The sequence below is a fragment of the Propithecus coquereli genome, unplaced genomic scaffold, assembly GCF_000956105.1.
Source record: "Propithecus coquereli isolate 6110/MARCELLA unplaced genomic scaffold, Pcoq_1.0 Scaffold217, whole genome shotgun sequence".
NCBI lineage: Eukaryota > Metazoa > Chordata > Mammalia > Primates > Indriidae > Propithecus > Propithecus coquereli.
The window spans coordinates 3,011,892-3,038,450 of record NW_012146856.1 but is presented as its reverse complement, the minus strand read 5'-3'; the positions used below and the strand labels follow the sequence as shown (position 1 = coordinate 3,038,450).

The window sequence follows — 26,559 nt, the reverse complement described above, 5'->3', positions numbered from 1 at the left end:
TCAAGGACGCATTTTCATTGGTTGTTGGATGCTGATTGGTAAAATCAAATGTAAGTGCCTTGCTTTCGGGCTTATATTTCTTTTTGCGTATCCAAATCCTACGCATCTTTCATGTACTAACCCAAGTCCATGTGACCACTAAAGTCTTCCAAGCCCATCTGGCACCACCTCTGATCTCCCCGCCCTGGAGCTCCTGGGGCACCTAAGGATCAGTGGATTGTAGAGCTTAGAGACTGCGATTCTCTACCATGAACTTAACATCTAATCTTGGTGGTGATGTGGTTGGGTTATCTTCTCATTTGAGTTGCAAGCTCAGGCACTGTGTGCTCTTTTGAAATCCCTCACAGCACTGCACATATTTTTGGAAAACAGACCACATTAGAGACCAAAGGCAAACAAATACCGTTCAACTGTTTCTAGTCTGTCTTCTTCTGGTAAGGCAGCAAGAATGGCAGGGACTTCTGTGGGAAGCATAACCGAATTGAGGGGATCACAGCTGTGGAAAAATCACATAGGCAGTCAAGAATTAGTGATCACATTAGAAGTCTTGGGGTCTTTATATCATTTTCTAAGGCACTTTTACTTCACCACTGATGAAGCTTCTACTACTCTGTCCTCCCTCCTTCCTGAAAACACACTCATGGTTCCTGGGAGGCAAAGGTGCGGGGTGCAATAGACCCCGGCCCAACTCAGGAGAACGTTGCCAAAGAAGACATTTTCTGGAGTTTAAAAACAGAATCACGGATTTTTCAGTTGGTAGTGTGTAAAATCACATTATTTCCTGGCGTGGGCACAGATAGTTTACTTTTGTGCTTAGTATTTTCTCCCCACCTTTATACTCTTCCTTAGTCATTCTATTCAGCTTTAAACCTTCCTCCCCATCCTCTGATGTATTGTTTGGTATTATAACTTCAGAGCTTTATACGAAAATTCCTGGATATTGAGGATATTAAAGAATTGAGAGAGGGAGAAAAATATCTTTTTGTTTTAAAAGTTGGCAGCAGACTTTCGTTTCAAGAAGGGAGAACGAGGACTCACTTTTTTTGGTCCCAAAGCCTTCCTTATAAACCTTTCAAATGATGTCGAAGGAATAAAAACTGAACACCAACAGCAAAGAGAACAGGAGAAAGGACATCAGGGAATAAAAATCTTCAACAAGTTTCTGGAATAAATTTCTACAAGCTTGGAGAGTGCTGTCTCATGAACAAGAGCAAAGAATGACAGAGCCTGGAGCACACGGGAGGAGACAGACCTCCCAGCAGATGCTGGAAAGGCCTTGGGCTGCAGGCGAGGCGGGCGGCAGGAACGGGGGACAGGGAAGGCTCCATGTGCGCATATATGTCTTTCAGGTAAGACTTTTATCTTTGTTTAGTTATTGTGCAAAAATGCACCTGCTTGCCAAGTGTGGAGGCTGGCTGGAAAAAAATCCAGAAAATGATGGCACCATGATTTTTACAGATGGAAAAAAGGATGAGGGCGGTATCTGTGAACTGATACAGCGTGATTTTCAGGAGATATTAAATGAAAAAAGCAAATGCAGAAAAGCATATCTAGAATGCCACTTTTCGTGTAGGAAAGAAGGAGAAATAAGAAAATACATACATTCTAGTTAGCATTACAAAGAGAAACACAGGAAGGATAAGTTAGAAGACCAAGCTGGTTACCTACCAGGGGTGGGAAATGGGAGGGAGTGACTCGTTCCTGAGCATGCCCGTGTGTGTGTGTGTGTGTGTGTGTGTGTGTGTGTGTGTGTGTGTGTGTGGTTTTCCTTCCACCCTGCCTGTGGCCCTACCCCACCAGGACCCTCTTTTTGTATAGTTTTGAGTTTGGAAAAAAAATTATTGTTCCACATATGGAAAAATAAAATTAAGTCAATAAAAAAGGGAAATAAAAAGACTGAAAGCAAACTGAAACAAATAATAATATTTCACACAAATTCCATAACCACATGTGGGGGGGGAGAGACAAAGACATTGAAAGAAAGGAAGAAAGATAAGAAAGAAGAAATGAGAAAAGAAAGAGAAGAAAGAGAAAGAAATAATTCAAGTAACTTATAAGTATAGTATTTGAATATATAACCATAGTCTTGGGTGGGATGGCAGTAGGGGGAGAACTACAAATAAATCTGAACTCTTTTCACCTTGCATGTTTATTAAAGTGAGTATGGGTGAAGCAATTTTGAAACAATTTTAGATGTATTATAAAATGTACTAGAAGCCAGGGTTCTCACAGTGGAAGAAGGAGATACTGAATTGTGGAAAGCAATCAATAGCTCAATAGATATGGACTGAAATTGTGGATATTGGTGTGAATTTTTTATTTCTAAAATATGTACATGTATTTGTTGATATGAACACATATATACTTATGTATATATATGTATGTGTGCATGCATATGTACATTATATATGTGTGTGTGTATCCCTGACTTTGCTGAAAAGGCGAAGAAACAAAAACACCGCAGTAACAATGTGCACACCTGGCATCCAGATTTTGGTCTTTAATCCCATTTCCTACTAGAAGGAACCAGAGCCCCCACACCCAGAGTTAGTTCTATTTACTGACTTCAGACAAAGAATCCAGGTTCTATTTGAAAATTCTACTGACGCTTTAGATGTGTAGTCAGAGGGGATTCCTGCTAAGAGGAGGGACTGAGGAGTTCAGAGGCTGGACCACTCTCCTGAGATCAGACTGGTCTGGGAAGATGAAACAGCAACAACCAAGAGTTTTTCATGAAACAAAACTAACCCAATGTTTAAATTCTGAGATCATGTTCCTCCTACATTTTGTGTTAACATTGTTTAAAATTGAAATGGTGATGACAGTAGGTGGTGGTTGAGAATTTTATTTGTTTTGTTTTGTTTTAACATCTTACTTGACAAAGTAAAACTCTGACAATCCCAAGTCAGTTTCCAAAATTCTTCTGGACATTTCATTCATTTGTAAAATCTGAAAGTCTAGGAACTACTGGATTAGATAATTTCTTCAGTTGTTGTTGACACTCAGATTTTATGGAAGCACATAGTGACTTAACAAATTCTCACTGAATTTACCAAAGAATAAAGAAATTAATGAGCTGCTTCAATGATTATGAATACAAAAGTGACTTGAAAGAAATAAACAGCAAATAACTATGTTGCATGGTTTAACAATAAGCAGATAACTCTTAGGGGCAAGAGATATAAGGGAAACTTCATAAGTAATAGGATGTGATTTACTCAAGAGAAATGGCTGCAAAATTGATATGTAATTAAGGAAGTTGTAGGCACTGGCTAAAGACTGAATTTTGTGTTTCTCCCAAAATTCATATGCTGGAACCCAACCCCAATGTTATGGTCTTTGGAGATGAAGCCTTTGGGAGGTGATTAGGTCATGAGTCATGAGTATGAGGCCCTCATGAATGGGATGGGTGCCCTATAAAAGAAGCCCAAGAGAGCCCTGTTCCCCCTTCTGCCATGTGAGGACACAGTGAGAAGACAGCCGTGTATGAACCAGGAAGCGAGGCCTCACCAGACACCACATCTGCTGATGCCTTGATCTTGAACTTCCCAGCCTCCAGAACTGTGAGAAATAAATTTCTCTTGTTTATAAACTACCCAGTCTGTGGCATTTTGTTATAGCAGCCTGAATAAGCCAAGACAGACTTTAAAAAAAGAATTATCCCTCTTATTTTCTGTTTTCAGAAATAAAAACATGAGCTAGAATCTTACATGCAGTGGAAATCCACGATAAGGAAATACAGAATCCTTTCTTGATTTTATGAGCTGTTGGGCAACTGCAGTTTATTTTGAAACACACTGGCCCAACAGAGCACTCAGGCACAGAGGTTGAAGTAACAACTCATGGTTGGGAAGTTTTCTGTAATTCACGTAGAATTCATGTTTAATTCACGGTGGAATAAGCCCGAGGTAACTGCACTCTGACTGTTTGTTGAAAGAACAGCCTGGGGAGATTTTTCCAAGGACATAGCTTTGAAAAAAAAAAATAGGATGCTTTTTCTTACTTCTCGAGACCTGTACGTGCTGACAGTGGGTGCACACAGGCAGCAGGTGGCCACTTCCCGCCTTCCTTATTTTGCTTATTCAGTCTCCAGGCAGCACCCCAAACCCATCTCAGAAACTACTTTACTGATCACACGGTCCATTTAGAGGTGACCTCGCCCCCCAGCAAAATGAGGCAGTTTATCGAAATGGTGATGGAGCATTGCCATCTGGTGGCGACAGAGTGACTGCAAGGTTCAGTGGACAAGTGTGGAGGGTAGAAGAGAAGGAAGCGTTATTAAGCATGCACCAGGCTCGACGCTCGATGCTTCACATAATTATTTTGCTTTAATCCTCACAACAACCCTGTGAGGACACCATCATCGGCTCTGTTTCACACTCGAGGAAATGATTGCTCAGGGGGCTTCAGTAATAAGTAACTTGCCCAAGGGCAGAGAGTGGCCACACAGCTGGCAAGCAATGGAGGTAGGGCTTCCAACACCAAAGCTTCCCTTCTCTCTACAATGCCCCTTTCCCCTGATTGTGGAGATTTTAGAAGTACGCTAAAAATGAAGAACAAAGATGCTGACTTTATTTTGAGATGGCAACGTGGTGGATGAGACATGGATGAACTAATAGGAAAGGAACTAACATTTTTGAGCCCTGTCACGTCCCAAATCCCATGCTGTGTGCTTTGTGTTTATGTCATGCTAATCTCCAGGCAGAGGAGAGCAGCAGCGGAGCACCAAGGAAATAACCCACTGGGACGGCACACGGTAAAGCCCCTGGACGGAAAGCTGCCCTCGGCTTAACTCAGGAAGCGCTTCTCAGAGAAGCTTCTCAATGAAAGTGATGAAGGAGGAAGCCACGTTAAGTGTTCTAGGGTCACAAATTGGATTCCAACTACCTCCTCAAATACCTGGGGGGGGGGCAGGTGGATGGGTAGAGTACGCGGAGTAGCCACACACGAGGTGAGCTCTTGTACTCCTGTCAAAGTTAAAATGTCAAGGCTGAGAAGGACCTTCTCAACAAGCCAATCCTCTTGTCTTACTGACAAGAGGACAGGGTTGTGAGAGTGGCTGGGGACTGTGGTTGAGGCCATGTAGCAGCTCCTGGAGGCCGTGTGGCATTCCTGCTGAGTTTCTGAATCAGAGGACCCAGGATCTACTAGTGGAAGCTGGGTGGTGTAGAAAGATTACCTGCTGATCTTGGTTGGTGGTAGAGCTCAGGTGGCCTAGCCACTCTTGGGGCCATGACAGTGCTCTGCCACCTGGGGGCGGGCTTCATTCTGGATCAGAGGATTTGAACAAAAGGTGACAGCCAAGGACAATCATTTTGAGACACTGGTCACGTTTGCTCACCAATAACTTGTGTAGCTGTATATGGGCAATGGACTGAAGAAGCAAGTACAAAGTCAAGGGCTCAGGAGTGCGCTACTGACCAGCAGAGTCTAAAGAAAAGGCACTAGGCTACTTGTTTTATATCTTATGGCTCTGAAGAGTATTAAATAAGCAAATTAGCAAAAACGTAGTTACTCTATATTTCTTCTTTTGCCATCCCGCAACATTCTCATCTACAGTTCCATGTCTGGAGCTGAGCTACAGGCTCTGTCTGAATGTCTGTGTGAGGACACCACGGGGCTCACAGCGAACGCCAGGCTGTGACACGAGAGAGAGGTGGATCCTTTGGAATTGGATGTGCAGGCTGCAGAAGGTAACTTTGGCAACTAAAACATTTTAAAGATTGGCCTTGAATATTTCAGCTGAATTATACATATTGGTTGTCTACTTTTACTCAAGCATTACCAATTAGCCACCTATGACATTACTTTTTTAAAAAAGTTTATCTCAAGATAATTTCGAAATATGCAAATCGCTTATATATTACCACATTTTTCTGACTAGCGAATTTCCCTCGTGCTTTAAAAGCATAGTTTGCCCAGTGCAGTGGCTCAGCCTGTATTCCCAGTGCTTTGGGAGGCTGACGCGGGAGTCCGACATCAGCCTGAGCAAGAGCGAGACTCCGTCTCTACAAAAAATAGAAAAACTAGCTGGGCGTGGTGGCGTGTGCCCGTAGTCCCAGCTACTCGGGGTATTGAGGAAGGAGGACCCCTTGAGCCCAGGGGTTTGAGGCTGCAGTGAGCTACGATGACGCCACTGCACTTTAGCCCGGGTGACAGAGTGAGACTCTGTCTCAAAAAAAAAAAAAAGTATGGTTTAATATATTATTGGCATTCACCTTCTGGGGATCATTGCCTCCGTAACCCATGGGGCAAACACGCCTGGTGGGACAAACAGGGGCGCCGTGCTTACCTCTGCGCGGCCTCCATCTTGGACGTGTCGGGCATGGAGGAGAACACCAGGGGCTGGAACTTCTTCCAGTGCATTACGCCGGGAATGATGTCCTGTAACGAAAGCCGGCACAGGGCTACCACACGGAAAGGAACTGCTTGGTGAGGTAAAGTCTAGAAAGGACTCTTTTTCAGTCTTAAAAGGTTAGCTCCAATATTCATAGTTTCATTAAGATTGACTGAATTTTTCTGAGGCAAAAAGGCAATTGCTCCAGCGAAGGGCATTAAACAACACAACTGAGAGCTAGAGACCAGGGAGAGGTTATTTCCTTGGCTTCATTAGGCATACGAGCAACACGTCCTCGGCCAGAGGGCAGATGCGCACGCACAGCCTGTTTTGATTGTGAATGGGACGCCAATGCAACACTCAGAGGGGCTGGCAGTTCGGAAGTGGCGCTCCAGGCAGGGGAGCCGCGTGCGCACCGAGCGGAAGGAGACGCTGCGAGGCCACCAGCTCGGCCGAGTGGCGGGTGTGAGGGGGTTGGCAGGTCACAGGGCCTTGCGGGCCAAGCTGATGCGCTGGAGCTGCTCCCGCAGGCAATAGGACACACTGAGGGCTTGGAGCAGGGAACGCCATGATCAGGTTTGTGTCTAAGGAAGATCGCTGTGGAGGGCTGGCCGCTGCAGCGGTGGGCCGTGGGGTGGACTGCAGAGAGACGTGCGTGCTGCTTAGGAGGCAGACGGGGCATCCAGTGGTGGTTAGAAGTGGCGAATGAGGGATCCAGGACCACATGGGTAACTGCACCAGTCCACAGAACAAAGAGGCAAGTCGGTGGCACAGGAAGAGGAGACAGTTTGGGGTGTGGTTGGCAGAAGTGGGGAGAAACAATGAGCAGAGTTAGGGATGTATTGAGTTGGAAGGGCCTGAGGTTAATCCTCGAGAGGTGCTGTGAGATATTCAGGTCAGGTTGGTCACCTTGGGGGAGAAGGAATTCTTTGGAGCCCCTACTTTACTGTGCACGTGTCATGTCGCCCATGCTGATGTTTCTACCCTTGCTGGGGCCAAAGAAAGAGGAGGTCAGACCAAGGGGTTACGCACACCATGTGAGCATTTTTACATGGTTGAAATATGAACATTAGGCATAGCCTGCAAGGGGAAATGAGAGAGAATGCTGGAAACAGGGCAGCAGGCAGCCTGAGAGGGGGATGTGGACAGGACAAAGCCATGTTGAGTCTCCACCGTACCCCTTTAGGGCTGGCGGTACGAAGACTGCTGTTCCTACTCTCGCTCTGCAGCTGTGGCTGAAAACCTTTGTCCAGCCGTGACCCTCTGTCTTCGTCCCCTGCCCCTCCCTGCAGCCCAAGGCCAGCTCTACCAGTGAGGCTGGTGATGACATTACCATGTGATGGAGAAACTGCTTTTGGGTGAGAGAAATGCTGGACCCACTGTGGCACTCTTTGGTGAACTTGTACTTGGGGTGAGAGCATAGATGGTAATCTATCGAAGTTTCCACATAGGTCAGAGGGTGCATTACAGCAAATAACCCTGGGCTGGGATTCTGCAGAAGAGAGGAAAGAGAGGATTCCTTTTTGTTTAAGCAGTTTCTAAGCCAGGCATAGGACAGGCGTCAGCTACTGTTCTCTCCCGCTCCCACGAGCACTGAAGATTCTGCAGTTCCATGTCAGCTCGTCTGGAAAAGAGAGCAGGACAGCAGAGGTGTCTTCTAGTGTTTTAAAATATCACAGTCATTCATAAATGTTGCTTTTCTGGTTTAAGAGCTTCATTACATACCATATGGATTTACTAAGCTTATGAAAACAAGTTTAACTGAAATCATAGCTTAAAATGGCTTCAAGTATTTGTTTCTAACTGTGATGAATTAGGGGGAATTACTAAATAAGCAACTGGTTTTAAAAAACCAATAAGCTTCTGGTTTTGAAAACAAAAATAGCCCCCTAAAAACTACTTTAGGCTGGGCGCGGTGGTTCACGCCTGTAATCCTAGCACTTTGGGAGGCCGAGGCGGGCGGATTGTTTGAGCTCAGGAGTTCGAGACCAGCCTGAGCAAGAGCGAGACCCCGTCTCTACTAAAAATAGAAAGAAACTAATCGGACAACTAAAAATATATAGAAAAAATTAGCCGGGCATGGTGGCGCATGCCTGTAGTCCCAGGTACTCGGGAGGCTGAGGCAGGAGGATCGCTTGAGCCCAGGAGTTTGAGGTTGCTGTGAGCTAGGTTGACGCCGTGGCACTCTAGCCTGGGCAACAGAGTGAGACTCGGTCTCAAAAAAAACAAAACAAAAAAAAAACTACTTTAAAGAGAAGGCAAAAAAAGAGGATGACATTTGATATATCAGGAAATGTCAACATTTAACTTTGTTTTGGTAATGTGTTTAATTCAGGAAGGCTCCATTTGGATGTAGTATCTGGTTTTAAGGGAGATTTTGTTTTTTACTAATTGTCCAGCAGAACTAATGGAGACACAGTGCAATTATATTAAAATACTAAAATCTAAAGCCTTTAATGTTCTTTCCAGGGCTTGCATAACAAAACCCTACTCTTGTCCCCAACAACAACATAGATTCTCTCCATCAGAGTTATTTAATCTCAGCTGTTTAAAAACCACTAACCTGAGACTTTGTTCTTTTTGTTTGTTTATATGATTTTTTTTTAACAATTAAAGAAAACACAACTCCTTTTGGCTTATGAAAAGCAATGGGCTACCATGGGCCTTCCTATCCCCAGGCGCACATCCCAGAGGCTGTTTCTTTCCATTATTTCTGGATTTTGTGATGCTGATGGCCACTACCCTAACTCTAAGTAGTATGCTTATTCTTCCATTCCTCAATTCTCAACCTCAGACATTATCTATGGGCTCATTATAATGCAAGATAAGGATTTTGCTTATGCACACCAATGCTCCTTCCAAACTTCTTCCTTCCAATTTTGAAAATCACGTTTTTCTTTTTAGAACTATTTATTTAATACATTGCTCTGTTGCTGGTTACCTTTGTGACTTGAAATGATGCACTTATACCTCTATTTCTTGTTTGATCATCTTTGGTTGAGTATTTCAACTTCCTTCAGGTGAAATGAAAACACTGTCGTTCTTACCCTTTCCTGTATCTTTCCTTCTTTCTTCCACAATTTCACTTTTATGTTATTGAGGTTGTTACCATTCACTGTCTGGAATCACAACCAAGGCCTTCATGCAGTGTTCACAGTTTGTCTCTGAAAGTTGAAAACTAATACATAGCATTTACTTTGCCTTAACTGTATGAATACACTTCTCTGCCAGGCCAATTAGAGGCTTGAATTATAGGTTTGTCTGTGTGTGTGTGTGTGTGTGTGTGTGTGTGTGTGTGAAGGTTCAATATCATGACCTGTGGGTCACTGTTATAGAAGAGTTCTAGTATCAAGGCCAAATGGATTATACTTTTTAATTTTTCATTAACTCTTAAAACTATGCCAAATTTTAATTTGGTTTCCTATTTGGAGCACATATTGATTTTTAGTTGATTTTTCCCCCCGGAGTTTATAATTAACTTTTCTTTTGCTTGATGTGCCTTTATAAAATCTTTGAGTTCTTCCATTCTCAACTCCACTGTCAGTGCCTGGAGCCCACCCTTGCCCAGACACCTGTCTCCCAGAGCCCTCCCCCTTGCCTCCTTCAGGCTGAATGCAACAGAGATCACCCAGTGCTTCTCTGTAGTGCCTCGCTGGTGGTAACCAGGACAGCATTTCTTTCCTTTTCTGTCTCTTTTCTTAAGGTCTCCTAATTCTTTGTTTTACTGCTGCATTGAGGTATAACCGATACACAATAAACTACACATGTTTAAAGTGTATAATTTGATATGTTTTGACATGTTACACCTGCAAAACCATCACCACCATAAAAATAATGAACGTTTCCATCACCCCAAAGAATTATCTTGTGTCCTTTGTCATCCCTCCATCCTCACGTCCTGCCCCTCCATACCCATCCACCCAACCCATCTACGGCAGCCACTAATCTGCTTTCTGTCTCTACAGATGACTTTAGATGTTCTAGACTTATATAAATGGAACATTACAATATGTGCTCTTTTTTGCCACAGTTCTTTTACTCAGCATAATTGTTTTGAGAATCCTCCATGTTGTTACATATATCAAGAGTTCGTTCTTTTCTATTACTGAAGAGTATTCCATTGTATGGTTATACAACAATTTGTTTATCCATTAGTCTGTTGATGGGCACTTTCTCCCTGTTTTGGGAACATATGAAACTGCTATGAATATTCTTGCACAAGTCTTAGGATTCCATTTATCTTGTATTAATACCTAGAAGTGGAACGGTTGGAGCATATGGTGGGTGTATGTTTACTATTAACTTTGTAACTTTGTAAGAAACTGCCAAACTGTTTTCCAAAGTAGTTGTACCGTTTTACATTTCCACCAGTAATCTTTTTAATTTTAGATATTCTAACAGAGGTATCTCATTGTGGTTTTAATTTGCATTTTGTTAATGATGCATTATGCCTTATTATATGCATATTTGCCATCTGTATATATTCTTCCGCGAAGTGTCTGTTCAAATCTTTTGCCTATTTAAAAAATAAGTTCTGAGAATTTTTTTTTTAATAGAGACAGGATCTCTCTCTGTCTCCCAGGGTGGAGTGCAGTGGCATGATCATAGCCTACTGCAGGCTCGAACTCCTGGGCCCAAGGGATTCTCTTGCCTCAGTCTCCTGAGTAGCTGGAACTACAGGAATGTGCCATCACATTCGGCTTGAGAATGTTTTAAAAAATTATTTTATTTTATTTTGATAAGAACATTTACCATGAGATATATCCTTTTAACACATTTTTATTTTTATTTTTTATTTTTTTTTGAGACAGAGTCTCACTCTCTTGCCTGGGGCAAGTGCCATGGCGTCAGCCTAGCTCACAGCAACCTCAAACTCCTGGGCTCAAGGGATCCTCCTGCCTCAGCCTCCCAGGTAGCTGGGACTACAGGCATGCGCCACCATGCCCGGCTAATTTTTTCTATTTTTAGTTGTTTGGCTAATTTCTTTCTATTTTTAGTAGAGACAGGGGTCTCGCTCTAGCTCAGGCTGGTCTCGAACTCCTGAGCTCAAACGATCCGCCCACCTCGGCATCCCAGAGTGCTAGGATTACAAGCGTGAGCCACCGCGCCCGGCCCCTTAACACATTTTTAAATGCACATTATTATTGGGCTAAGTACAATGTTGTACAGTAGATTGCTAGAGCTTATTTATCTTTCCATACTGAAACTTTGTGCTGTTTCTTAGTCGCTTGGTAACTTACCACTTCCCCCTTCCCTCAACCTCTGACAACTACTCTTTATTTCTGTGAATCTATGTTAAATACCTTATATAAGTGGAATAATACAGTATTTGTCTTTCTATGACTGACATTTCACTTAGTATAATGTTCTCAAGCTTCATCCATGCTGTTGCATATTGCAGAATTTCCTTCTTGTTAAAAGCTGAATAGTATTGCACTGTCTGAGTATACCATACTTTTTTATCCTTCATCCATGGATGGACATCTAGGTTGTTTCCACATCTTGACTGTTGTGAATGGTGCTGCAATGAACCTAGGAGTGTCAATATCTCTTGGATATCCTGATTTCAATACTTCTGGATAAATGGATTGCTGGATCATATGGCAGTCCTATATTTAATTTTTTGAGGAACCTCCATACTATCTTCCATAGTGGCCACACCAATTTGTCTTCCTACCACAGTGTATAAGTGTCCCAGTTTCTCTACATCTTCTCCAACACTTGTTGTCTCTTGTTTTTTTGGTAATAGCCTTCCTGACAGGTGTGAGCTCATTGTGTTTTGATTTATATTTTCCTGATGGTTAGTGATGTCGAGCATTTTTTCACATACCTGTGGGCCATTTGTAAGTCTTCTTTGGAGAAATGTCTATTCAAGTCTTTAGCCCCTTTTTAAATTGGGTCATTAGGTTTTTTTACTATTGAGTTGGAGAAGCTCCTTATATATTTTGGATATTAACACCTTGTCAGATATATGGTTTACAAATATTTTGTTCCATCCCATAGGTCACATTTTCATTCTGTTGATTGTTTCCTTTGTGAGTTTTGAGAGTTCTTTATATATTCTGGATACAAGTCCTTTATCAGATGTGATTTCCAAATATTTTGTCCAAGTATGTGACTTATCTGTTTATTTTCTTAACAATGTCTTTAGGAAACCCAAAATTCTTGATTTTGACAAAGTCCAATTAATCTATAATTTTTTCATTTATGGATTGTGGTTTTGGTGTTGTATCTAAGAAATCTTTGTCTAAACCAAGGTCACAAAGATTTTCTCCTATGTGTTTTCTAGAAGTTTTATAGTTTTAGGTTCTATATTTAGGTCTATGATCCCTTGTGTATATTAATTTTTATAAAGGTACTGGTTGAAGTTCCTTTATTTTTACTTATTTTAATTTTGTTGAATAGATATCCATATGTTCTAGCACTATTTGTTGAAAGATTATCTTTTCTCCAGTGAATTATCTTTGACCTTTTTCAAAAATCAATTGACCATGGATGTATGAATGAATATATTTATGTATCCTCTATTCTGTTCCATTGATATGTTTATTTTTATGCCAACATCATGCTGTCTTGATTATTTTAGCTTCACAATAAACTTTAAAATCAGGTAGTGTAAGTCCTTCAATTATGTTTTCAGAGTTGTTTTGGATATATCCGAGTTTCCATAAAAATTTCAGAATAAGCTTGTCAATATCTACAAAAAGAAAAAAAAACCTGCTAGGATTTTTATTGAAATTGTGTTAAGTTTTTAGATTAATTTGGAGAGAATTGATCCCTTAACAATATTAGATATCACAATCCACCAACATGGTATATTTCTCCCTTTATTTAGGTCTTCTTTGATTCCTCTCAGCAATGTTATATGATTTTCAATGTATCAGTCTTTTACCTTTTTGTCATATTTATCCCTAATGTTTCATATTTTTGATGCTATTATTAAGTGATATGGCTTTTAAAATTTCAATTTCAGCGTGTTTGTTGTTAGTATATAGAAATATAATTGATTTTTGTATGGTGATTCTGTGTCCTGTAACCTTCCTAAATTCACTTAGTTTTAGTAGTTTGTTTTTTTTTTGTAGATTTCATTGTATTTTCTATATAGACAATAATTTTGTGAATAAAGACAGTTCTATGTCTTGTTTTCGAATCTGGGTGCCTTTTGTTTACTAATATTTTTCTTGCCTTGTTGCATTGGCTATAGTTACAATCTTGAATGGAATTAGAAAGAGCAGACATCCTTGTCTTATTTCTGATCTTAGGGGGAAAGGCATCTATTTATCATTCAATTTGGTATTAGATGTAGGTTTTAAATAGATGCCCTTTATCAGATTGAGAAAGTTCCTTTCTATCCCTCACTCGCTGAGAGTGTTCGTCAGTAATATATGTCAGATAATTTTTCTGTACCTATTGAGATTTTTTCCTTTTCAGTCTGTTAATATGCTACTTATATGGAACTTTGAATGTTAAACTAATCTTATATTCCTAGTACAAGCTCCTACTTGCTTATGATACATTATCATTTTTACATACCGATAGATTTGATTTGTTAAAATTTTGTTACAAATTTTTACATCTATGTTTATGAAGGACATTGGTCTGTTCTTTTCTCCTCCTGCAATATCTCTGTCAGACTTTGATGTCAGAGTAACATTAGCTTTTAGAATGAGTTGGGAAGTAGTCCCCCTCTTCCATTTTCTGGAAGAGTTTGTGTAAATTTGTATTATTTCTTCTTTAAATGTTTGGCAGAATTCCCCAGTGAAGGCATCTGAATCTGGAGGTTTCTTTATGGGAAGGTTTTTAACCAGAATTCAATTTATTTGATATAGAGCTATTTGGGTTATTTGTCTCCTCTTGAATAAGATTTCATAGTTTGTGCTTTTTAAGGAATTTGCACATTTAACTTAAGTTGTCAAATTTACTGGCAAAAGTTTTTTATAATATTAACTTATTATCTTTTTAATATCTGTAGAATCTCTAGTGATGTCACCTTTCTCATTCCTCACATTGGTAATTTGTATCTTTTACCTTTTTTCCTGATCTGTTGGGATAGAGGTTTATCCATTTCATTGATCTTCTCAAAGAACCTATTGTTTTTCTATTTTCTATTTCATTGATTTTCAATCTGATCTTTATTGTTTCTTTTCTCTGCTTAGTTCGGTTTCATCTGCACTTCTTTTTCTAGTTTCTTAAAGGGGTCGTGTAGGACATTAACGTGAGACTTTCTTCTTTTCTAATGTAGGAGTATAGTGCTATAAATTTCCCACAGATTTTTTGTTTTCATTTTCATTCGCTTAAGAATACTTTCTAATTTCTCTTTTGATTTCTTCTTTGGCTTACATGTATATATTATATATAATTAGAAAAGATCATAAAGTTATTTTTATTAAAAAATGCAGAAATTGTTAAAAGACAGAAACAGTAGTATTCTCCCAAAAATAAATGCCGGCAAATAATTTCAAAGGTGAGGTATTGTTTAACACTTGAAATTCCAAAAAGAAAAAAATATTTCAGACTAATGCTTCTGTTTTCTTATAGAGTAATTGCTGGAAGGAACATAGAACATAAGACTTTTGCCAACTGTTACTTACAAAAATATAAAGCGGATCATAATCTGGAGACGTGGCTAAGGCCTCAGGTGGTTTCATGCTCAAGACTGAGGTCTTGCCAGAGAGCTCAGAAGTGGAGTCCTGTTTTGGAAGGGCTATGATGGTGGTGACTTCATCCTATACAAGGACCAAGAGCAGCGTGTTAGTCTTGATGCTGGGATAAGAGGGGAAAAGTGAGAGGGATTCTTGAAGGTGGGATGTGTTACCTCAGCTCCTTGCTTCAGAGCTCGAGCAAGCTTCTGAGGTCTGTAACTTGTTGAAGATCTGTAGATGGAGAATGGCTGATACCTCTTAATTTTATATTGTTGAGGAACCTGAAGTGAAAGAAGATTGAATATCCTTAAAAACCGGTTACCATTCTGAACAACAGCATTTCTGAGCTGCCTGATGGCAAAAGTAAAACAAGCACCGGGTTGTAGCCATCAGACTGTAGATAGTGCTCATCTGGACCAGCACCAGACAGACTTTAGCGCAAGTCCTGAGCCCTGCTCGGGTTTTAGCACATATAAGCATTCGTGATTACTCGACCAACCATATGGCTTAACTGTAAGAATATAACAAAATATTTTTATTTTCAGAAACAGCAGTGGTCATATACCTCAAGAAAGGCTGACTGATTTTTGTTTACTTCATCTTGTGTTTCTTCTTCAAGCTTCTAATATATGTAGTTTAGATAGCTTCACTCCTGTATGCATAATGTATGGTATATCCACAGAGTAAAGACCCTAGTTTCCACAAGCTATATTAGGAAAGAACAATCTGTTGTACCTCCCACATACCATAAAATAATAGTAGAAAAGTCCACACAGTATGCTACATGGTATATTCCATAATAGAACAAAATTAATAAAATAATGCAATTCCACTTCAAGAATTTGTTTTCACTTCATAAGAAACTCAATTGATTAATGCTATATAACAGATCTGACCTGCAAATTGAAGAAAGAATAATCCTGCTTGATTTGAACTTCTGAAGGTTTAATGGGGACTGGTCCAAGGCCATCAGGAGCCTAAAATGTGAAAAATCAAAAAAAAAAAAGGACAGATAATCAACACTGAGCAAAAGTGGCTATACTTCTGTTTCCACTATCTTTTGAAACATAACAACGACCAGTTCTGCTCTCAAAGCAGCCACCCTTCCCACGACCACAGGTGCTACTTGATCTAGGGGGTACGAAGGCCGCCTTGGTCATCCCCTTTTCTACATCTCTTAGTAGATGTTTTTTGGGGTCTTTTTTTTCCCCTACTGTTGTGGAAGCCGCAGTGTGTCACCCAGACTCCCTTTCAGGCTTGAGGGACTTAGTCCTCCAGCTAGGAGTTCTTTGAATAGAAATAACTCTTGGGTCGGCCCTCTTCAGCGATTGCCTTGGCTAAAGGGAGCTGCCTCAGTCAAGGTCATGTGCCCCTCCCGGGCAGCTGCCTCCAACGACAAGTTGAAGCCAAGGTACAAATGCCAGGTCCTCTCACCTTATGCCAGCTTCAGAGCTCCTCCTCAGCCCAGTGAAGGCCTTTGTTGAGATGGATTGAAGACCTACTTCTCTCTCTGTCCAATTGTCCCCTCTGCTTGCCTTCCATAGGTGCTAATCCCCAAAGCGCTACCTAATATACTGCCCACATGCTAATCTGCCTAGACATTCAGAGAACCTGGAACAGTGCCTGGCATATGATAGGCACTCAATAAATACCATACTTCACCTAATCTAATACAACATCATTAAATTAATATGATGAAATGTTAATATGCCATCGATTATAAGACATTTCCCAATTACAAGGATGCTAAATGTAAAAAAAGGTGCATGTTAGAAGTGATGAAATACAGTATTTATGGAATAAATTAATACATTCTTTTTTAATAGGCAGGAATGCTGAGTGCTCCATTTCCCAACAGCCCTAAGCAGTGGAGAAGTCTTTGTAGCGCTAACTAAAATATTAAATGAAATGTATAAGCTTTGGACTGTTCAAAATTAATGAGGTGGGCTCCACAGCACAGTGATCTCTTCCCACCCGATCACCCTCTTCACCCCATTAATTACTGAGTAGATAAATACTGAGTCAATAAATACTATTGCTCAAAAATCACAGATTCATTATTTCCTAGGAACTAATTGTTCTGATCTTTTAAGTCATTTATTGAAAGCAGAAAACACAGAATTTCTAAATTCAGTCCTGTAATTCTTAAGTATATTAACCTACAATACTTAACAAATATTTTAGGATGTGAGTGGTAAGTTAATTCTTGGAAATTAAAAAGTTATTTTGATGCACTCGTATGTTTATCACAGCACAACTCACAATCGCAAAGATATGGAATCAACCTAAGTGCCCATCAACTGATGAGTGGATAAAGAAAACGTGGTACATATATAGTACTACATAGTGGTACATATGTAGTACTACTCAACGATAAGAAAGAGTGAAATAACATCTTTTGCAGGAACTTGGATAGAACTGGAGGCCATTATCCTAAGTGAAGTAACTTAGGAACAGAAAAATGCCTCATGTTCTCCCTTATAAGTGGGAGCTAAACTCTGGCCACACAAGGGCACACAGAGTGGTATAATGGACACTGGAGACTCCCAAGGGGGGAAATTGGGGAGTGAGGGATGAAAAACCTGTGCAGTACAATGTACACCACTCGGTTGTTGGGTACACCAAATGCCCAGACTCCACCATTATACAATATATACATATAACGGAATTCAACTCATATCCCCTAAATCCATTAAAAAAGAGAGAGAGAATAAAGAAAGAAGAAAATTATCTTGCATGTGTACTTACAATATTGACAAGCACACTTTTTATTACTAATGGCGTGAACTTGAGCAACATTTTATTACTGGCTATGTGACTTTGTGCCTCAGTTTCCTCATCTGTAAAATAATAACCCTATCACATAGATTTGTTGAAGATTAAATGAGCTGATACAACTGAAACAACCAAAGCACTTAAGATGCTGCCTAACTCGTGGTAATGCAATGTAGGGTTAACTGTCATTTTCATTATAATGCATCATTGTGGCCACGAGTGAGAGAAAGAAAGAAACAGAGGTGGCTCATGAGTCTGATGGGCTAGATTATCAGATTCTGGAGCCATATTCCCTCCTTCCTAGGTCAGGCCCCGACCTAGGGGCTGCCCTTCTCTGGCCCCCTATTTGCCCAGGAAGCAGAAGGGCTCAGCTGAGCAGAACCTGCCTTCCCAGACCAGGCTGGGCCCTCTTGGGTCTTCTCTCTGCCCTTGTGCTCTCAGGTGGGGTTCCAAGGTGGTCGGGCGGGGCTCAGTGTTCATGCTGGGTTCCAGGCTGGGAAGGACCCAGCCCAGGTTACCAGCGAGCTCTGCGCAGGTTAGGTGCCAGGCAGACGGCCGGAGATGCTGCCTGGTTTAGCACTGATCATGATTCCTTGGGCACAGGCCTCCCTTGGGTGCCTCTTGGAGGAGGTGAAGGGATGAGGCTGAGGCAGGGTTTGCCTTGGTATCTGCCCAGCCACCATCTGCCCCTTCCTGCCCCCTGCCTCACAGCCAGACGACACCTACCAAGTCGTTGGAGGTCTGAGGAAGACTGTGGGACGGGTACTCGAAGGGCAGCACCTCCTTGGGCGACACGGAGAACCGGCTGCAGTAATCATCCTGACTGACCCACCGCAGCAGGAATTTAGAGGAATTCTTGTCTGCGGGTAACAAACAAAACAGGAATTTTAGGGGGTTCTCAAGGTATTGTCATGGGAAACCACCATCTATAGTTACATATATGCCATATACCAACTAGTGGGGGTTTGCCACATGCCTTTTCAAACAGAGTATTTGTGTTTATGTAGATATGTATATATTTCTATGTTTACTGTTCCCATTGCTACTTACCTCAATCTCTTCTCCAATTTTTAAAAATTTTGCTTTATTTTTACTTCCAAAAACTCTATTTCCTAATTAAAATATAATATCTTGGATGAATTCAGTAAAGAAAAAGGTTAAATTAAAGAAGTATACGAAGACATTTTACAGATATCCACACATAATTCATTGGTAAATTTTACAATTTTTTGTAAAGAAGAGTTTCTTTATTAGAAACTTCAATACCAGAAATAAAAATAATATAGGAGGAAAACATCATTAAAATGCTATATAATGATTTGAAAAACAAAATGCACATCTCGATGGTGGTGGAAAGGCAGAGAAGAGTGTGGTTGCTGCTCGGGGAGGAGGGGAAGCCTGAGCCAGGGTCGGGGGCTTGGGCCAGGGAGGGAAGAAGGGTCCGGAAGGATTAGGGCCTGCTTGTGCATCTGCACATGAGCTGCAGATTGCAAATATATATATGGTGAGAAGATGGTGACATATATGGCTTTTGGGCTCCCAGAAGCTACTGAGAGTGGGCCTCCAACTGCCCCAGCCAACCTGGCACCAGAGGACTGGAATTTCTTTAAATAGCAAAGACAGTAAGAGAGTATAAAGCTTAATGTGCAAATACCAGGCTGGGAAAACACCCGATTCAGCCAATTGATCAGGATAAATGATGACTGCCCTAGTCTCTCTGGTGACAAGAGGAAGCAGAGGGCACAAAACAGGAGGTCGCACTATGGCCAAACTTCACAGACATCACAGCATGGTCTGGGGCTGTCCAGGAATTCTGGCCACACCTGGCACGGAGATCTGCTTCATGTCACGTGACAGGCTGAATGAAGGCACCCGAAGGTGTCTCCATCCTGTGCCCTGGGCCCCACAAATATGTTACCTTCCACAGTAAAAGGGACTCTGCAGATGTGATTAAGTTAAGGATCTTGAGCTGGGGAGATTATTCTGGATTCTCCAGGCAGCCCCTGTGCATAAGAGGGAGAGAGGAGCGTCGGAGTCAGAGAAGGAGATGGGACGACTGAAGCCAGAGGTTAGAGTGGTGGCCAAGGGGCCTGGGGCCAAGGAGTGCAGGTGGACTCAGAAGCAGGAAAGGGCAAGGAAACGGGCTTTCCCTGGGACTCCAGAGGGAACGCAGCCCTCTGACCTCCAGAACTGCAAGATAACAAATCCGTGTTGTTTTAACCCGTGAAGTTTGTGTTGATTTGTTACAGTCGCAGTAGGAAACCAATACGTGCAGTTTATGAGCACACTTTATTCCTGCATAGGTACGTTCATTATATAGCTACGTTCATTATAAAGAAACCTCACTCTCAGAGGAGCGACCAGTCTCAGCATCGCTGTACATTGCAGCCACACTTTACCTTGTTCTGGTGACTCTTTTGCTTGACTGATCTTTTTCATTACACTCTGTCTGCCTATTTTACGAATAGCAGTCAGCATATTGTGTAATCGTCGCTGAATGATGACCTGGAATTGGAAAGTGTAATGATTTCAAATTATTAATTGATACGTGCTCATTTTGGTATTCAAGCTAATTCACTTTCCTTGACCACAACCAAGGGCTGAGACAACCACTGTAAATCAGAATTCACAGGGAGAATGGCACGCTGCCCTAGAACGAGGCCACGGGCACGTCAAGGTCTGGGCAATGTTGATTTGCCTGAATACAAAAAAGACCAGGTTGTCATCTGGCCTTGTCCCACCCAATTTATGAGGCTGGATTTTCTCATAATTTCGGAGTGGAAAGAATGACTAGTTCCACATCCTTTCTTCTAGATATATCTGAATAGTAATGCAACTGCTGTGCTATTTTCAGAGTTGAAGGACAAACTACATGGGTGATTCTGTAGCAATAGGGCAGTGGATTGTGGGCAATGCCAACTGCGTACCAGCGGGCTTTGCAGTCGGAGGGGATGCTACTGCCCGGGAGTGCTCCTGTCCCCAGGGCACTTCTCTCCACTTCACTTCTGTGAAGGGCTCTTTCACTTAACAAGTATTATGAAGCAGTTACTCTGTGCTCAGCTCCATCCCAGACACCAGAGATACAGCGAGGGGCAAATAAACATCCTGCCTGCACAGAGCTCACACGCCAAGGGTGTTCGTGGGGAGCTGGGGCGAGAGGACGATAAAAACCTACACGAACAAACAAGATAAATGGCATGAAGAAAACAAAATGGAGCAAATGCGAGAGGGTACGACTGAAGGGCTGGAAGGGGGGGCTCTGCCCACGCACGCAAGGATAATGAGGGAAGGCCACTGGGAGGTGAGGTTCGAAGTAAGATTTAAATGACGAGGGGACAATGATATAGAGATCTTGGCAGGAGAGTTCTGAGCATAGGAGCCAGCCAGCACAAAGATCCTGATGCAGGAACAAAGGAGACATGTCTAGGGGGACAGATAGAGGTCCAGTGTGCCATGGTAGCCTTGATAAAAATTGTGCATTGAATTCTAATTGTGATGGGAAGTCTTTCGGGGTTTGGCAGGGGAGGGGGACTGTCATCTGTAAGCTTTTCAGATACTACTCTGGCTGCCGTGCGGGGACTGGAAGCAGGGACCCCCATGGCAGTGGTCCAGGCAAGAGGTGCTGGGGGGCTGGGCTGTGGCTATAGCTGGGGAGATGGCAAGAAGTCACGAGGCTGGGGGCATATTGGCACATAAAACCGACAGCACTTGCTGTGGAGTGCGAGGAAGACCTGAGTCATCACTTGGAACAAAGCAAGTCACTGCTGACACCCCTCTTTTCAAGCCGGGGGCTTGCTGTAGAAGTGCTAAGGTGGCCTCACTAGTGGCACGCCAGCCTGGCCAGTCTCTTGCTGTTGTCCGCCCATTGTCAACGGCCATGCTTTCCTCTCTCTGAGCACAGCTGTGTACTGCCTCTTTCTACGGCTTTCTTCCTTGAGGCAAGCATCTTGTGGCTGCTCCTGCTCTGCACATATGCAGAGACCGCCCAGGGACACTGGCTCTACAGGGCCTTGGAGGCTGGTAAGTACGTGGCCTGATGCAGTGAACTCTGCCCCCCTCCACCTAGACGGTCACCAGTCCAGGCTGAGAGGACCACCTGAAAGACAAGCTGTAACATCAACTTTTGGAGTCCTTTACACATATTCACTCATTTAATCCTCACAACACTGTGAGACAGGTCTTATTACTATTATCTTCAGTGTTCGCATGAGGAAACTAAGGCACAGAGGTTATGTAACTCGTTCAGATCAGAAAGCTCCTAGGAAGCAGCAGCAGAAATTGGTGCAGGCAGTCTGGCTCCAGAGCCCAGGTCTTAACCGCTGCTCAAGGCATGGCCCTGCCAACCGGGGGAGCCGTACTCGAGTGGCATGGTTGAGAGATCTGTAGGCAGCATAAGATGCAAAAGGCACTGAGGAGATCCCTGAGTGCTAAAGCTTGGCAGGATTGTTTCTTACAGGAAAAGCAGACTTGAGCTGGCGCAAAGGACACACATGAGCCCATGGAGTGGAGATGGAGATGCATTTTAGTTGGAGGGCGAGGAGCAGAAACACAGGTTGGTGGTAGGGAACGAGAATGATGTGTCTGGAAGAAGATCAGGACTGGGACAACGTAGAGCTTCAGTCCCCAACCCCTGGGCCCAGCACTGGGATAGGTTCGTGGCGCATTAGAACTGGGCCACACAGCAGGAGGTGAGCGGTGGGTGAGCAAGCAAAGCTTCATCTGTATTTACAGCCGCTCCCCATTGCTCACATCACCACCTGAGCTCCGCCTTCCCTCCTCCCCTAACCCTCGTGGAAAAATTGTCTTCCATGAAGCCAGACCCTGGTGCCACAAAGGTTGGGGACCGCTGATGTAGAGGACGGTGGGAAGCTGGAGAGGTATGGCTACAGCCAGACGTGGGGGTTCCTTACACCCCTACTGGCATTAGAGGCTCACAAGTCTTCATTTTATCCTGATAACAGGAAGGCACTGGAGGCTAGAAATGTGCTCGGTGGAAGAGCAGCATGAGGGTGAGGAAGCCAGGACAGGGAGATGACACCTTTGAGGGGCAAACCATGAGCTTGGATGTTAAGGAAAATATCCCCCAGGAATTCTCAATTGTTCTCTCTAGAAGTAACTGATCAATATCCCATTGTTGTAGAGAACAATTCCACTCCTAGGTACATATACCCAAGAGAATTGAAGACATATGTCCACAAACTTGTACACAAATATTCATAGCAGCATTATTTGTAGTAGCCAAAAGGTGAAAACAACCGAAACATTGATCAACTGAAGTTAAAGAATATGTAGTCTATCCAAACAATAGACTATTATTCAGCCATAAAGAGGAATGAAGTACTGACAGATGCTAAAACATGGACAAACCTTGAAGATATGTTAACAGAAAAAAGCCAGTTACAAAAGGCCACGTGTTGGTTTTTTTTTAATTTTTAATTTTTTTAGAGACAAGATCTGGCTATGTTGCCTGGGCTGGAGTGCAGTGGCTACTCACAGGCGCAATCCACTGCTGATCGGCACAGGAGTTCTGACCTGCTCCACTCCTGATGTGGGTCAATTCACCTCTCCTTAGGCAAGCTGGTGGTCCCTGCACCTGGGAGGTCACCATATTGATGTCGAACATAGTGTGGACACCTGATCGGCATAGCGCACTATGGTGCAGAATTCCTGGACTGAAGTGATCCTCACCCGCTAGAGTAGCTGGGACTAGAGGCACCTGCCGCCCCACTTGACCGCAGGTTTAAAGTGATGGATATGGCAATTACCCTGGTTCGGTCATTATACAATGTGTACATGCATTGAAACATCACACTGTCCCCAATATATACAATTATTATGTGTGGATTATAAATTTAAAAATTAATTTTTTTTAAAAAGGCCACTTATTGTATGATTCCATTTATATAAAATGTCCAGATTTGTCCAGGCAAATCCATAGAGACAGCAAGTAGATTCGTTGTTGCCAGGGCTGGGAGAAGGAGAGGTGGGGAGTGACTGCTAATGGGTACTGAGTTTCTTTTTGAGGTGATAAAAATGTTCTAAAATTAGATAGTGGTGATGGCTTCCCAATTCTGAATACACTAACAACTAGTAAACTGTGCACTTTACAAGGGTGAATTTTATGGGCTGTGAATTGTATCTCAATAAATATGTTATAAAAAACCCATTGCTTGATTTCCTGTGCTGATGACCAAACAAATCAAAATTTCGATCTGGTGCTGAGACGTACCTTGCGTGCTACTTGTTGAAACCGTCTTTGTGCCCTGAACCTGTTGACCCAGGAATTATTAATGAGTGGATCAAAATTAGGATGAAATTCCTTGATTTTCTGTGAATATAAAATATAGGCACATCTTACATTTAAATTTTAACTCCTGGAATTTAATACTATTTAACTCCTGGCATTTAATAAAAATGTTTTAGAATTTTAACCAAAATCAAGTTATTACTTATTTGTTCTGCCATTTAGTTAGCATTTATTAAGCACTTTCAGTGTACACAGCATTACAGGGAATAAATACTACTTGAGTTGGGGGCCAAAAGCGAAAGACAAGATTTGGGTTTAAGAAACTTATAGTCTAGTTAGATAAGCTCAAGCAAACACATGCGAGCCCAAAGAAGAAGAAGAAAGTCCCAGAGAAATCAATCCCACGTGGTAGGCGCTGGCGCTACATCCAGAATTGAGAGTAAGCTGATCCCCCGGCTGGAAAGGAGGACAGCTTAGTTCAGCCCTGCACGCCCTGGTCACCGGTGCTCATGGTCAGTAAATGCTGAGGAGGAAAGGGGGCCCGGGGGTGTAGTGAGGTCAGCCAGAGCCTCAGGCATTGAATGTTCTTGACGGGGAAACAACATGAAGACAAAGGCATCAGAAATGCGTGAGTCTTACACTGGCGTTTGCAGCGAGCTGCAGAGGAGAGGGAGGAGGAGCAGGTATATGAACAAAAAACCTATTGGATTAGGCCTGGGTGAGACAGGAAGTCTGGACTCCAGGACGGCCTTGCAGAAGAGCTATTGGCAAGACTGTGGCCAGATTAAATGTAGGGGAACATAATTCAGATACGGCAAACTCAGCAAAGAAAAGTGAGAATGATAGAGACGGGGAGATTAGGAAGAATTTTTTTCATTGTTAAAATTGAAAATTGGAGTTTGAGCCAGAAACTATTACATGACAGAGGAGACGCAGGTGGAGGGGCTACTGTCTCCATTTCACATTTGAGGACACTAAGGGATCACAGCTAAGAGGCCTGTCCCAGGTCCCATATCTGTCATGGAGCTGGGACCAGGACTCTGGCTTCTGACTTCTGGTTTTGTATCCTTTCTACCAACGGAAGGGGGAGTGAACAGAGGTCCAGGAGCCACCTTGAGGACCTGCAGGCAGGGGCTCAGAGAGCGAAGGGGAACAAAAAAGGAGACCAAAAAATGAGAAAGTAGAGGGGTGGAAAGGTGGAGCAGAGTATGTCATGCTGTTAATGTCAAGAGAAACATTCACAAGTTTTGACGCTGTACTTGTTAAAACATGGTAAAAAAAAAACCACTCTGAAAATGTGAGCATATTAAAAATTATTAAATATCTCTCAGTAAAAGGATTTCCATAAAATTTTTAGCATTTTTAAATATAAGCATTTAAAGAGCTGCCAATAATTAGATTCCAAATAAAGGAAAGTTACCCACCTCTGCTAGATCACGAACCACCCGTTTATGGTTAACTTCTGTCTTGAGTCGCTGAAATTCCTCATCCAAAACAGGATCTCCTCTATCCAGCTGGATTTTTAATCATCAAAATAGTTAAAGTTGGATGCAAATGAAAAAACTTTATTTCTCTTTAAAACTGGAAGAAACCCATTAAGCAGTTGGCCAAATCTACCCAGGGAGCTCCCGCTGGGAATGCTGGAGACACAGGTAAGTTAATGTGATCGTCACAATTACACTTATAAACACAGGAAGCCTTGAGAGAAGCACAGACTCGATGCCTTCTTTTCATAGCTAAAGGATAGTCTTGGAAATTATTTCCAAGACACTTAAAATTCACAGAAAGGATTTTAGGAAACTGTGTAATTATGGCAATATATAGATTTCATTGAAAAGAATTTAATGTCCTTATGAAGTTTTAAGCTCCTCAGAGTTGATTATCCAAGTGTCACGTTTTAAGGAAGGCACGTGGTGATTCCTCCCCTTTCCTGGGTGCTGGAGGTTGACAGGTCTTTCTGGCTGGAAAGCGACCTGCCCCTTCTCTGAAGTGAATGGTGCCAGGTTGCTCTCCTTCCCCCACCCACCTGCTTAATGAACAGCTCCTGGGCTCTCTTTCCTATTCCCGGAGCCACCAGAGACTCTTGGGCTAGGCTGCCCGGGCTTGGACCAGTGTCTATACAGCCTGCCCCTGCGGGCAGAGGACTGCACGCTCTGCAGGTCATGTTAGTCTTTGCCTATCTGTAGGTTCTATTGTTTGTGAAAACTATTAATAGCTTGGCTCTTAAGCACACCATTCATAATCATTTCTAAAGGCTTAGTTGAAAGAAACCTATTCTGATCATCACATTAACACCCTATCCAGAAATAAGAGAGGTGTGTTATTGTCACCAGGGTGGTGAGCTGTCTAGCTCTGATTTGCACATATCAGGAAGTTAAGCCTGAAATTACACCTTAAGTTCAAAGTACAGATTTCATGGGGAGACACCCAGATCCCACCACCACTAAGAGTAAAGTAAAGGGCCGGGCGCGGTGGCTCACGCCTGTAATCCTAGCACTCTGGGAGGCCGAGGCGGGCGGATTGTTTGAGCTGAGGAGTTCGAAACCAGCCTGAGCAAG

General features: G+C 42.5%; 1 protein-coding gene across 1 annotated transcript in view; it reads right to left on the bottom strand.

Annotated features, from left to right (window-relative positions):
- Positions 1-26,559, bottom strand: part of CFAP221 (cilia and flagella associated protein 221) — a 99,691-nt gene that overhangs the window by 7,251 nt on the left and 65,881 nt on the right. The window contains exons 13-22 of the mRNA XM_012644659.1: positions 25,426-25,515; positions 23,984-24,082; positions 20,154-20,259; positions 18,481-18,614; positions 15,876-15,956; positions 15,153-15,260; positions 14,929-15,063; positions 7,671-7,829; positions 6,293-6,384; positions 404-496 (exon numbers count right to left, since the gene is read on the bottom strand). Of these exons, the coding sequence (XP_012500113.1) occupies positions 404-496; positions 6,293-6,384; positions 7,671-7,829; positions 14,929-15,063; positions 15,153-15,260; positions 15,876-15,956; positions 18,481-18,614; positions 20,154-20,259; positions 23,984-24,082; positions 25,426-25,515 (1,097 nt within the window). The remainder of the gene's footprint in view (positions 1-403; positions 497-6,292; positions 6,385-7,670; positions 7,830-14,928; positions 15,064-15,152; positions 15,261-15,875; positions 15,957-18,480; positions 18,615-20,153; positions 20,260-23,983; positions 24,083-25,425; positions 25,516-26,559) is intronic.